Below are 15149 nucleotides of genomic sequence, written 5' to 3' on the forward strand. Positions count from 1 at the left end.
CCTCTACAAAACATTTATTTTTGGCATAATGACGTAGTAGAAGTTGAGCCTTTTGCATGTTTTGTTATTATTGTTGTCTAGTAGTATGTTCCCAAACATGTTTTATTTCTTTATAAAGCAAAATTTTGAACATTATCTTCTTGTTATAGTTTGTTTGTAAGGTCAAGGTAAGATATTTTAGTTTGATTAAGTAGAACATTGTAATTAATCTACTGAGAGAATATTTTATAAAATCAAAAAAAAAGTTTAAAGATGCTTTATTTTATGTGAAAAATTTGATGCTATTAAATTGATAACTGGTTTCTCAACTAATTCTGGAGTGGAATTCTTTAGTTTTAGTTTAGCATAGGTTCCAAATTTGTGGTTTTAATTGAAATTTCTTTCATAGATTTTATTAATAAACGGACATTACTAAAGTTTTTAAAGTAAATAGGGTTTTTAAGTTAAACCCGATCCAAAATCGGGGACCGAATTACTACATACGTGATTGGAAAAGCTTTCGTATCGAATACCCATTTCGATATTAAAATTATACTTTAATTTATAAGATTTGTTGCTCCATATTGAGGTCATCTAAAAAAAAGATAATTACGACCAATTTTCGAATCGGAATGCATTATAACAATGTGGCCAAATGGACAAAATTTCGATTCAAATTAAAATGGGAAATAGGGATGATTATATTACCCATATTTCTCTTACTAAACCTGTTCCTCTATGAAAATTCCAAAAAAAGAAATCGGTACTCCTTAAAAACTTAGTTATCGGAAATTCGGTATTTTGGTCTTCAATCAATATATTTGTCGGTTCAGTTTACAATATATTTTCTTTCTCGAAACCAAAAGATACTTTTTTAAAGAATTTAGCCTCGCTTATACCCAGTTTTTACACAAATTTGAGACGTTATAATAGAGCGGCTCACTTTTATTTATAACATCTCTGTTACATCATCTGAAAATACAATTTATCGACTTTTAGGTTTAACCTCTGCTATATATTTTTCATTCTTGTTTAAATCTTATCTCAGATGTTTAAATAACTCTTGCATTTGCTGAGATATCGTAGTATTGTTAATTTAACTTGAGATATCGATGAACCATATATATATGAAGATATAGACATATAACATAAACATATTTATATAGAAAGGTATTTTCAAGCTGTTACAACGTCCCAATATAGCCAATAACAGGGGTTTTTAAACCCTAGGACGTGGTATTTGCTGACTTGATGTTTAAATTCTGAGGTAAGATTTGGATTTAGTAGATTTTCAGCTTATGTTATTCTATCGTTCATTCAATGTTCTGAGCTGGAATGTGAAGAACATTAGGTAGTTCTGGAGAACTTAAAGGGCAAATGTTGTCGTTATAAAAATGTTTTTCTTTTAATACTTTTATGGAGCTTTTCGGGTCTGCAAATTTGTCGTTCAATATCTGTTGGTTTTAACTCATAATTTGTCTACTTTTGGATAAGTCCTGCTTCTCGCAAACCTTTTTGAAATTACTGCTTGAGTAGCTCCAAATGATTTTGCAAGCTCATCGATTTTTACAAGGATTTTCATGGAATTATATCTCAAATATTTGGTCTTCAAACTTTTTTGGCTTCACACAACGATGTTTGTCTCAAACCATTTCTACCAAAATTAATATACGATTTTTGAAATAATAAAAAATCTGATATTCGCAATGCAATGAGCTTTTATATCGAGAAGCTATGAAAAAGTAAATTACGATCAGTTTTACTCGATCACGAATGGGGTATTTTATTGGCTTAATTAACTCGGCAAAAGTATTTGTTTAATTAGCTTTGTTTTTTACTTAAGAATGCTTCATTCTAGAACATCGGATTAAAGTTTGTAGCATTTTTTAACTTTTCTAGAATTTGTGAAATATTCGCGAATATTTTGAAATGAGAAAAATTTGTGTTTGTTTCATTAACCTTGTTTTTACTTAAGAAAGCATCATTCCATAACATTAGTTTAAAGTTTATAGCTTTTTTTTAACTTTTCTAGAATTTGTGATAAAATCGCGAATGTTTTGAGTGTTTTAAATGATTCTAACGATTGAAAGTCGCTATTATCAAGAACATCTGAACTACTAAGAATGCTCTTGGTAGTTTATGGGAATATTAAATCTGACGCGTTCTGTTTTTGTCACTTTTGGAATAGGATCGAATTTGGCACCTCAATTCGTTCACAGTTAGAAATTAAGTCATGGAGAGATACAAGATCGTTAGCAAATTTTTAGTTTTTTACCAAAGTTCACGTTTTAAAGTGACAACGTCTTTTTCGCTTTTGTAAATTTTCTGGACGGACGTGAGGTTAAACACATTATACATATTTCAAGAGTCCAGCGTGTTCACTCGCACCAGCGTATTCTATAAATAATTCCATCGATTTTTGATATACAAACTCACAAGTCTTTCACTCGAAATATATGCATCCAAAAATGAAAATTATCTAATGGACCAAATGAAGATGGATCGTTTATTTAAATGTATCAGTACCTTTACTAGTTTATTTGTGAGAAGCCCACGTCCTTCTCACATTTGATTCCAACAAGACATTCCGAGAAGCTGGTCCCATAGTAGCCAAGATATGTATATTTCTTCGGATCTGATATAACATACTTTCCTTTCAAACTAAGTTTGATTCTCAGATTCTTTATAAGGTTATTTTTTTAAGTTGCAAATAATTAAGTACTTTTTAATCACAGAAAAGTACTTTTTTTTAATTTGCTGAGAACACTTATTGTGAGATATTAGATCATAAGGCAATTGTTAAACTTGATTAACTTAACGTTTTGAAAACCTTCCATTATCATACTTGACCCCCAACCATTTAAGAAACACTGACTCGTCTAGCTTAAAAGCACACAATGAACCGAATTTGTATTTTGAATTTGTAGCAACAACAAAAACCAAACTGTGAACAGTCGTCAGTCAGTAATAAAACAACACGCAAACTAAACGGTTGTTCCTAAAGAATTTAAATCAATTAAAACAGAAAACAACTACAAAATAAAAAAAAACACGAAACCTCAATAGAAAAACAGAAAAAAAACATGTGTATTACAAAGTGTAGATTACTAGATTTTTAAAATAATGTAACGGTCATAATAATGACGAAATGTTAGTAATTTTTAAAGAAATTTAAACAAAATTCCTAAACAACAACACTGTGATAAATTTAAAAAATATTTTTAGGGAAGAAAAAACAATGTTAAAGAAAATGTTTAAAAGGAAAATTAATGTTTTGTAAGGGATGATGCTTTTTAAAAGAGAGCATAACAACAAGTATAAGAGAGTGAGAGCTTTAAAAAAGTGTTTTGAAAAGAGAAATATTTTACCTTTAACGAGCTTATTAGTGATGAAATGCGTGTTTTGTTTATTTCTTTCTGCAGCAGAAGAATAGTAAAGTGTGTTTATGATTTAAAGAAATTCTTTTGTTTTTACGAAATTTTTTTTAAAACAAATATGTTTATCAATTGTTATAAATAAAAAAAATACCTATCTGCTGCTGTATTGCAGCGACCGCAGCAGCATCAGCTCTTGCACAAATGTAAACAAATCAGAAAAAGTAAAGAAAAAGTCTTAAAAAATCATGTGTAATTTAAAACAAAAAAGTAATTAACATAAAAATATATTTAAACAAAAATACAAAGAAAAGAAAAGCAACATCTCAAACAAGCCAATTTTGCCACTACCTCGAAATAAACAACAATTAAATTGTTAAAAAAATCATTTAAAATAAATTATTTAAAAGTGCTGCTCTTAAAGAAAATACTTGTAAAAATACTTAAAAATAAAAATTTCAAATAAAAGTGAATGTTAAATACTTAAGTGTGCTGTTTTTCATAAGAATTTAGAGAAGAACAACCACCAACAACAAAATATGGGTCAATGTTCTACATAAACTTGAACTCAATTCTCTAACAGCAAACAACAACATTAACCAGGCACGGAAAATTTAAATTTTGAAATAGTACCTAAGACTACACTATACTAAAGACTAGACTAAAGACTAGACTATAGACTAGACTATAGACTAGATTATACACTAGATTATACACTAGATTATAGACTAGACTATAGACTAGAATATAGACTAGGCTATAGACTAGACTATAGACTAGACTATAGACTAGAATATAGACTAGGCTATAGACTAGACTATAGACTAGACTATAGACTAGACTATAGATTAGACTAAAGACTAGACTATAGACTAGACTATAGACTAGACTATAGACTTGACTATAGACTAGACTATAGACTAGATTATAGACTAGATTATAGACTAGACTATAGACTAGACTACAGACTAGATTATAGACTAGACAATAACCTAGACTATAGACTAGACTAGACTAGACTAATAGACTAGACTATAGACTAGACTATAGACTAGACTATAGACTAGACTATAGACTAGACTATAGACTAGACTATAGACTAGACTATAGACTAGACTATAGACTAGACTATAGACTAGACTATAGACTAGACTATAGACTAGACTATAGACTAGACTATAGACTAGACTATAGACTAGACTATAGACTAGACTATAGACTAGACTATAGACTAGACTATAGACTAACTATAGACTAGACTATAGACTAGACTATAGACTAGACTATAGACTAGACTATAGACTAGACTATAGACTAGACTATAGACTAGACTATAGACTAGACTATAGACTAGACTATAGACTAGACTATAGACTAGACTATAGACTAGACTATAGACTAACTATAGACTAGACTATAGACTAGACTATAGACTAGACTATAGACTAGACTATAGACTAGACTATAGACTAGACTATAGACTAGACTATAGACTAGACTATAGACTAGACTATAGACTAGACTATAGACTAGACTATAGACTAGACTAATAGACTAGACTATAGACTAGACTATAGACTAGACTATAGACTAGACTATAGACTGGACTATAGACTAGACTATAGACTAGACAATAGACTAGACTATAGACTAGACTATAGACTAGACTATAGACTAGACTATAGACTAGACTATAGACTAGACTATAGACTAGACTATAGACTAGACTATAGACTAGACTATAGACTAGACTATAGACTAGACTATAGACTAGACTATAGACTAGACTATAGACTAGACTATAGACTAGACTATAGACTAGACTATAGACTAGACTATAGACTAGACTATAGACTAGACTATAGACTAGACTATAGACTAGACTATAGACTAGACTATAGACTAGACTATAGACTAGACTATAGACTAGACTATAGACTAGACTATAGACTAGACTATAGACTAGACTATAGACTAGACTATAGACTAGACTATAGACTATACTATAGACTATACTATAGACTAGACTATAGACTAGACTATAGACTAGACTATAGTCCAGACTATAGACTAGACTATAGTCCAGACTATAGACTAGACTAGACTATAGACTAGACTATAGACTAGACTATAGACTAGACTATAGACTAGACTATAGACTAGACTATAGACTAGACTATAGACTAGACTATAGTCCAGACTATAGACTAGACTATAGACTAGACTATAGACTAGACTATAGACTAGACTATAGTCCAGACTATAGACTAGAATATAGGCTAGACTATAGAGTAGACTGTAGACTGGACTAGACTATAGACTAGACTATAGACTAGACTATAGACTAGACTATAGACTAGACTATAGACTAGACTATAGACTAGACTATAGACTAGACTATAGACTAGACTATAGACTAGACTATTGACTAGACTATAGACTAGACTATAGACTAGACTATAGACTAGACTATAGACTAGACTATAGACCAGACTATAGACTAGACTATAGACTAGACTATTGACTAGACTATAGACTAGACTATAGACTAGACTATAGACTAGACTATAGACTAGACTATATACTAGACTATAGACTAGACTATAGACTAGACTGTAGACTAGACTAGACTATAGACTAGACTATAGACTAGACTATAGACTAGGTTATGGACTAGACTATAGACTAGACTATAGACTAGACTGTAGACTAGACTATAGACTAGACTATAGACTAGACTATAGACTAGACTATAGACTAGACTATACTATAGACTAGACTATAGACTAGACTATAGACTAGACTATAGACTAGACTATAGACTAGACTATAGAGTAGACTATAGACTAGACTATAGAGTAGACTATAGACTAGACTATAGACTAGACTATAGACTAGGTTATGGACTAGACTATAGACTAGACTATAGACTAGACTATAGACTAGACTATAGACTAGACTATAGACTAGACTATAGACTAGACTATAGACTAGACTATAGACTAGACTATAGACTAGACTATAGACTAGACTATAGACTAGACTATAGACTAGACTAGACTAGACTATAGACTAGACTATATACTAGACTATAGACTAGATTACAGACTAGACTACAGACTAGACTACAGACTACACTATAGACTAGACTATAGACTAAACTATAGACTATACTATAACTATACTATAGACTAGACTAATACTAAGGTATTCAATTTTCCATGCCTGACATGTTAACATGTTAAATGCTCTTTCTTTGCTCACAAACGGATCTAAGGGTGTTTCGCCACAACAACAACAACCTACAAAGTTTCAAATAACAGAACACATGTCACTAGGAATTTGAGAAAAAAATATTCACTTTAAATAAAAACCACAAGTTCTCCTTAAACATACTACTATATCCATCAACTCAAACAAATATTTTGAAATTTAAAATATATTTTTTTTATTAAAATTTTGTAATTTTAGCTTTAATTGTGGTTAAATTATAAAAATTAAAACCAAAACAAGTAACACTTTGTATTAATATATTTAAAAAAACAATCCTAAAATTAAGTTAAAAATATGGTTTTAAAACTAGATGTGGCTGTACAAACGGAATTATCCGAATGTTTATGGTCTTCTAGTTCCAACTCTTCGGCTACTACTTCACGTACTTCCTCTATACCAGGTAATTAAACTAAATATTTTAACCAAAACAAACTAAACAAATAACATTTTGTGGGTCATTTTATAAAATTAATGTCTTTTAAGTGTTATATGTTTATTGTTACAAAAAAATTCACACTTCTTAAAACTTGACAGAATTGTTGTTAATTTTTATTACCAACATACTTGTCGCACGTTATTAAAGTAGGACAATTCAGAAGTTTTTGTAATAAAAATATTTTTTATTACTTTTATAATATTTTTATTATATTTATTAAGAAATATTTTTAGAATTTAATAACATATGTCTTGTAACTCTATTTTAAAATATTTCTTAAGTGGTTTTGTCAAAATGTTGAGTATTTTTAAAACTTCTAACATTTTGAACATCTGTAAACTTCCGGTGCTTTTTCTAAAATGTTCTAACTATCCCTGAAAAGAGGTGTTACACTGTAATTCGTTTTGTAATGCAACCGTTTCAAATTTTAAGCAAGCCCTCCTATTATGTAAGTCATTGTTGTCACGGTGTGGAATAGTAATTGTTGAGTCGTTTCCTTTAAGAATTATTTACTATAGGCAAGCAGTGAGTAATTTTTTTAAGACAAAATGAAGTGATTCAATCTTTCCCTATACAATTAAATATTTTACTACGTGTTAAAATATATGATGCTTAACGTTGTATTTAATAGAAGTGAATCAAGTCAGGGAGCAATATGCCTAAAGTACCTTTGATCTCAGTAAATAGCGCGATCATTCTAGAAGTAAGCTACCTATGACCTTTTCTTATTTTTCTGGAAACATATGGATTCAGTGCCTAAAGAACAGCCCATCATTTGAGTCCAAAAACGAATTATGCCAATTTCCGATACTCTGTTCTGAAGTGAAGCGTACCACAGAAAGAGAGAGATATACCAACGAAAATATGTACATTAATATACAATATGATGTAAATTATTTAATTCTACATAAATCGAATCAGAGATGGAGTAATTTCTGGACTATAAGTCAGGTGAGGCTAAACTTGCCAGCCACCTATTTCTTAATAGTTTTTAACACGTTACGTGCGTTGTTATGTTGAACTATCGCTTCAAAAGAATCAGTCGCATTCAGTATAGGTCATCTTTTATGATCTGGTCAGATTTCAGCTGTTCATAATAAATAGTACCCTTTCTAAATAGCGGAGCGTTGGACTATTGCCTTAAACGAATCACTCGCATTCGGTAGGGGTTCCCTGTTGTGGTATAACCAGATTTCAACAGTTGATACATGGCTTTGGTATCGATTCGGTATTTTTCAACTCAAATAATGATTCGTGGGAAAACAAGTCTTTTAGGGCCTTTAAACAGTAGACAAGCAGTGGACATATGAAATCGCATTCGGTATGGGTTCTCCATTGTGGTCTGACCAGATTTCAACAGTTTATAATAGATAGTACCTTTTTGGTCCTACCAAATACAGATCATTACCTTATTACATTAAACAAAATAGTCGCATTCGGTATGGGTTCCCTGTTGTGTTGTCTGACAAGATTTCAACAGTTCATAATAGATAGTGCCTTTTTGGTCCTACCAAATACAGAGCATTACCTTGGCTTTTGTAATGTTCTTTATTTAGAGGAAAACGATTTTTTTAACATTCTGGACATACGAAATCGCATTCGGTACGTGGTCTGACCAGATTTCACCAGTTTATAATACTTATATACTACCCTTTTGTTCCTACCAAATACAGATCATTCATTACCTTGCCGTTGGTGTCGATTGGCTATTTTTTCATCTAAACTAATGATTTGGAGGAAAACGATTCTTTTGAGAGCTTTAAGCTGTATTTTGGACATACGATCGGTTTTAATTCTTATGGTTTTACCCGTTTTTTTATGAATTTTGCACTCTCGCAAAAGTTTTGAAATTTATGATTGAGTATCTTCAACTGATTTCGCCAAATCTTGTTAAGTTTGACAACAATCTTCATTGAGATAATGCCTCCTATTTTGGGTTCTTCACACTCTATTAGCTGGCCTAAACGATCTTTGTGCTTTGTGTCAAAATCATAACTTCTGAAGCGCACAAAGTTGAAACCGGTAAAACACTTTCAACATTAGAATGGGTGACCAATCGATATACTTCAAATTAAAGCGCCCTTTTTCAAATTAAAGCTTTGTTCGCACAAAATTCTAAATTTTCGACACTTTGTCTTAATCTTTTGGACGATGTTCGAAGGACCATAATCGATTTATTTCAAACTTTTTTTTGAACTTTTTTTTTTTAATTTCACTTCAATATCAAAATATTCTTTAAAATGTTATTAAAATTTGAAACAATATATAAGTCTATTGAGTTCTATGAACTACTGCGAATGTTTCAACTCTACGTTTCTTTCTCTTAATGGGTTAATTCCACGCTAGACTTTATTTAAATTTGTTTATATTCTCAATATGTCTATCAGTATTTTTGTCGTTTATTTGCTATAAATGAATTTCAATTATATATGTACTTGCTTTTTAAAACTATTCGCACTCGACTTCGACAGCCAACCCATTTAGAATTTGTAATTGACCGTTATTTTTCGACACGTACGTAAGTTTTCAATTTAACGTCTATATAAGCAATATAGACATGAACATAGACATGAACCTACGAGTATAAATGACGTAAATAAAAGCAATTCATTTCGATTTTCTATTTAAATGGTGACAATTTTTGTTTAAAAGCTAATAATGGCTATTAGAGTATAATGGGTTTAAAATGTGAGATTTTTAGGGTAAATTTCGTTGTAACACAGCTTGAACAGGTGTTTCTGTACGCTTAACAGCTGTTCAAATATTACAATTAAAAACATTTGGTTTTTCCATTTTGATTTTCTTTGGTACGTGCATATCCCTAATTGAAATTTGTTTGCCTCTTTGTTCTCTTTAAATATTTGCTCTTTTCTCTATAGATTCTCTTTTTTTAACATTAACTGCGACTAATGGTTCTTTATATCTAAATTTCTTGTTTTTTTGCAAAATTTTCTTTTACGTTGTTATTTTTTTGTTTGCTTCTTCATTTGCGTGACTCAATGTCATTTAAACAATATTTTTAATGTAAAATAAATTATATTTTATTTTATTACAACTACAATAATGTATATAGAAAGAAAAAACAAAACGACTAGAGCCAGCAATTATAATGGAAAACAAAAAGAAATTGTGACAAGGTCTATCATAAACAATGTATTCTGCTGAAGAAGGTTGGATTCTTTCAATGCAGCAGTATTTATCTTGGATTGTAATCATAATGAAAAAAAACTTTGTTTTATCACTTTAGAATAAAAAAATACGTAATAAGGAAAAGAAGTAACAGGAAATAATTAATAGAACTTTGCAAATAAAAACATCTAAAAAAAAACTTGATTCATGTCCTCAATTAATCCTTAATTGGTACATAATTTCCTCTCAAGAAATAACACTTGTAAATACAAGAAGCTAATGAAGTAATTACTCTCAATAAACTTTAAAATGAAAAGAATAAATTTTCCAAAAAATCTATTAAAGTTTGAGGTATAATTACTTATCTGAGACGACTTTAGAAGAACCATTATTGATTGATGGTTTAATCAATCATATACTTTCACAATAAACTGCAAAATGTGAGATCATATAGAGTTCTTTTCTCTCTAAACAATAAATCTATTTAGTGACTTCAGCAGATCAGTTAGGACCTTGGTTTTAGAATTTAATCAAACTTTTAGGTCATGTTCGAAGGACCATAATTTATCTAAATATTTTTCTTTCAAGATAAACAGTTAATTAAAAAAGGGATGATTTCAAAAAGCTTCTTAAGTTTGTTTCAAATATTTCACATTGTGATCAACTAAGGGGACTGCTGATCTGAATCTTTCAAACGAAGTTCGAAGGACCATGATCGATTTATTTTAAAGTTATTAAATATATTTTAATATTTTCATTATAAACTGTAAATCGTAGAAGAAACAAGTAAAAATTTTTAGTCGGGCATGGCCATATAATACCCTACACCCGTGTTATGTTAATTTTAATTTCATTTTCACCTTAATTCAGAAATATTTTAACAATTTAACAATTTCTGAAGGGGACTTTGTATGGGAAATAGTGTCAAAAGGGGCACGATCATTCCAAAAATTAGGTGTATCATTAAGATTAATATAAAACTAAGTTTTGCCGATTTTTGAAGTGAAACAAGAACATTTAAACACATATTTATGAGCTCAAAAGCCCTATTCGGAGGGTAAGGTTTTATGGGGGTTATACGAAATAATGGACTAATTGGGTCAAAAGAAGAGTATGTGTCAAATTTCATTAAATTATCATGGACACACAGACGGACGGACGGACGGACATAGCTAAATCGACTCGGAAAGTGATTCTGAGATACAAGTGATTCATGACAAACGCATACACTATAGTAGGGTTCTATAGTTGAAACGAAAAGTCGACTTTTAGACTTTTCGACTATAAGTATTTTATAAATAGTCGACTTTTCGACTTTTTCCGACTTGTCGACTTTTTTCGACTTTTTCCGACTTTTCGATTTTTTCGACTTTTTGACTATTTTTGACTTCTTTCGACTATTTTTTACTTTTTTCGAGTTTTTCCGACTATTTTAGAGTTTTTTACTTTTTTCCACTTTTTTAAAATTTTCGACTATTTTTGAATTTTTTTTCTACAATTTTCGAGTTTTCGACTTTTTCCGACTTTTCGACTTTTTCCGTCTTTTTACGACTTTTCGACTTTCTTCGACTTTATTAGACTTTTTTCGACTTTCAGACTTTTCGACTTTTTTCGACTTTTATTAACAAAGTCGACTTTTCGATTTTTTTCACAGACGATAGTCGAGATATCGACTTTTTTGTAACAAAATAGTCGACTTCGACTTTTCGATTTTTTTTGACAAAAAGTCGATTGTTCGAAAGTCGATTTATAAAACCCTACACTATAGTGGTGTAGGGTATAACTAATAAAAAATTAAATTTGTACATAGTCTTGCTTAACTTTAGATCTGAACAACCAAGATCGATTTGTTTTAACTCTTCTTTAAAAATCTGTTTAATTGCCAAATTGTTGAGTCTTTGGACTCAGTTTTCTCTACAATCTATTTCTTATCATTTCAAAAAAATCAGCAATAATTTCTAAATTATAAAAGAAAGAATTTATGTCAATCGCTCAATTTCGTCAGAAGTCTCAAAACGATCTTGCGAAACGTTTTTAAACACATTTTTCAAATAATATTATACATATCTTAACACACCCTTTTTCTCAATAGGTTAGGTTAGGTTTTTTTTTCTCAATAAATTTGAGAAATAAATTGAATGTAAATTTTTATTTACATTTTAAAACACTTTAGCGTAATTTATTCAATCAAACCAAATTGTCCAACCAAACCAAACAATTAAAATATTTAATTGAATGAAGAAAAAATGGCGCCAAAATTGTGAAACACTTCGCATTCATTTTATCACAAACTTTTTCTCACAGTGTTAATTTCAACTTAAATGGCAGTTAATTATCTTTTTGTTACTAATTTGCTTAATTAAATAAAATATTCTTAATATACTTTTTTTATCTTATGCTTCTTTGGTGGGTTTCTTTTCTGTTTTTTGCTAATCAGCAACTTAATTTTAGAAAAAAACATCTGTATAGAAAAGGAAATACATTCATAAATAAATATTTGGAAAATGTCAAAATATTTGTATTTTTAAAATGGTGACGTTTTTTTTTTCGTCAAAATTTAAAACAGAAAAATTTCACAAAAACAACTTTATTGTATAATCTATTAAAAATAAATGAGTGTACAAATTATTTAGCAAACAATTATTAAAAAAAAAAAAACAAATATTTTGTAGTAGCGTTTTTTTTTTTTTTTGTGAGGAAGTCGTTTAATATTTTTTTTGTTTATACCTATACAAAAACAAAAATTTTAGTAATTAAATTTTTTTAGAGGATACAGAGAATTAAAGGAAATTAATCTTTATTTGGCAATTTAATTGTTAATAATGAATTTCTATTTATGTCTGCCGTTTTCAGTGTTAAGCATTTTAATAAATTTGTGCAAAGAAGCTTTATATATGATTCACAATTTTGTATGCACATACAGTATTGTTCGAAACCTAAGCAACATTCTTGAAAATAACATAATAGATTTGTAAAATATTGATAAACTAGTCAACAGACTATTCAATAGACTAATCCAACGACTAGACAATACAATACAGGCTATTTCGCAGACCCGTCAATAGACTCGTTAATAGCCCATAAACTAATCCTTAGACTAGTTCATAGTCTAGTCAATAGACTAGTCAACAGACTATTCAATAGACTAGTAAATAGTCTAGTCCATAGACTAACCAGTACATTATTCTATAGACCCGTCCATAAACTAAACTAATCAATAGACTAGTCAATAGTCCATAGTCTAGTCAAAGATAAATCCATAGACTAGTAAATAGTCTAGTCCATAGGCTAGCCAATACATTATTCTATAGACTAGTTCATAAAATAGTCAATATACTAATCAATAAACAAGACTAATCCATAGACTAGTCAATAGACTAATCTAGAGACTAGACAATGGACTAGTCAAAGACTAATCCCTAGACTAGTAAATAGTCTAGTCCATAGATTACTCTATAGATTAGTCCATAAACTAGTCAATATACTAGTCAATAAACTAGACTAATCCATAAATTAGTCAATAGTCCATAGTCTAGTCAATAGACTAGTCAACCAACTATTCAATAGACTACTCTAGAAACAAGACAATTGAATGGTCAAATATAAATCCATAGGCTAGTAAATAGTCTGGCCAATAGATAATTCTATAAACTAGACAAGTTCATAAACTAGTAAATAGACTAGACCACAGACTAGTCAATATACTAGTCAACAGACTAGTCCTTGTATTAGTCAGTAGACTAGTCCATAAATTAGCCAATGGATTAATCCATTGACTAGTCAATATACTAATCCATAGACCAGTCAATAGTCTGGTCCATAGGCTAGCCAATAGATTATTTTATAGACTAGTCCATAAACTAGTCAATAGACTATTCCATAGATTAATCAATATGCTAATCCACTAGTCAATATTATATTCCATAGGCTAGCCAATAGATTATTCCGTAGACCAGTTCATAAACTAGTCAATAGACTAGTCTATAGACTAGTCAATACAGTAGTCCATAGACTAGTATATAGACTATTCAATACACCAGTCCTTTGATTAGTCAATAGATCAGTCTATAAATTAGCAAATAGATTATCCATTGACTAGTTAATAGACCAGTCCATAAACTAGTCAATAGACTAGTCCATATGCTAGCCAAAAGATTAGTTAATATATTAGTTAAAAGCCTTGTCCATAGACTAGTCAATAGTCTATTCCATAGACTAGACAATTGATAGTCAATAAATTAGTTCATACATAGGACAATAGACTAATCCACAAACTTGCCTGCTTCATATATTAGTCACTAAATTACCTGATATATATTAAACAGACAAATAAATGGTTGTTACAAATTCTGACCAGATATGCAAGAGACTATGATCTAAACTAGAAATAGGTAGATAGGTTTCTAGCCCTCTCACTTGTAACTCTCCGTCAATAGCTTTAGAATCTACAGCAGATATAGGCAAAAACAGCTTTTAATCTAAACGCAACACTTACACCAACACATTGTTGAATAATTTTACTCTCATGCTTGGTCAAAAGAAAGCTTAAAAGCCAAGCATCAATGCTACTATTGCCTAAAATTTAAAGCTTTCACTTAATTAGTAAAAGTTTTTCCTTTTATGACAAATTCTTGAATTTTATGACATATTCTTTCTTTTAGATTTATTAACAGTTCTTGGTTAAATTCTAGTTTCATTCCGAACTGATTTCTTATCTTGTTTTTTTATTTTAAGAAAAAAAATTAAATTTTCATTTCATACTTTTACTTTACTGTAGTATTAAACACACATTAAATCTTTGAATTTAATCGCTATCAAGGTCTCCAGATTTTGTTGTTGTTATTGTTTTCTTAAAAAAAAAATTTAATTGCTAAATATTAATTAAGCTTCTTAGTAAGTGGAATGACATTTTTTATAAAATTACTTTTGAAAGTAAAAAAAAAACTCCGCTTTTAACG

General features: G+C 29.8%; 1 protein-coding gene across 1 annotated transcript in view; it reads left to right on the forward strand.

Annotated features, from left to right (window-relative positions):
* Positions 1-6824: 6824 nt before the first annotated feature.
* LOC119611364 (serine-rich adhesin for platelets-like) overlaps positions 6825-15149 on the forward strand; it is a 30619-nt gene continuing 22294 nt past the window's right edge. Inside the window, exon 1 of the mRNA XM_037966920.1 lies at positions 6825-7026. Within this exon, the coding sequence (XP_037822848.1) occupies positions 6921-7026 (106 nt within the window). The 5' untranslated portion in view covers positions 6825-6920. The remainder of the gene's footprint in view (positions 7027-15149) is intronic.

This window comes from Lucilia sericata, unplaced genomic scaffold (assembly GCF_015586225.1).
Source record: "Lucilia sericata isolate MDLA Ls3-8-SP2 unplaced genomic scaffold, ASM1558622v1 Contig001431F_arrow, whole genome shotgun sequence".
In the NCBI taxonomy this organism is placed as follows: Eukaryota; Metazoa; Arthropoda; class Insecta; order Diptera; family Calliphoridae; genus Lucilia; species Lucilia sericata.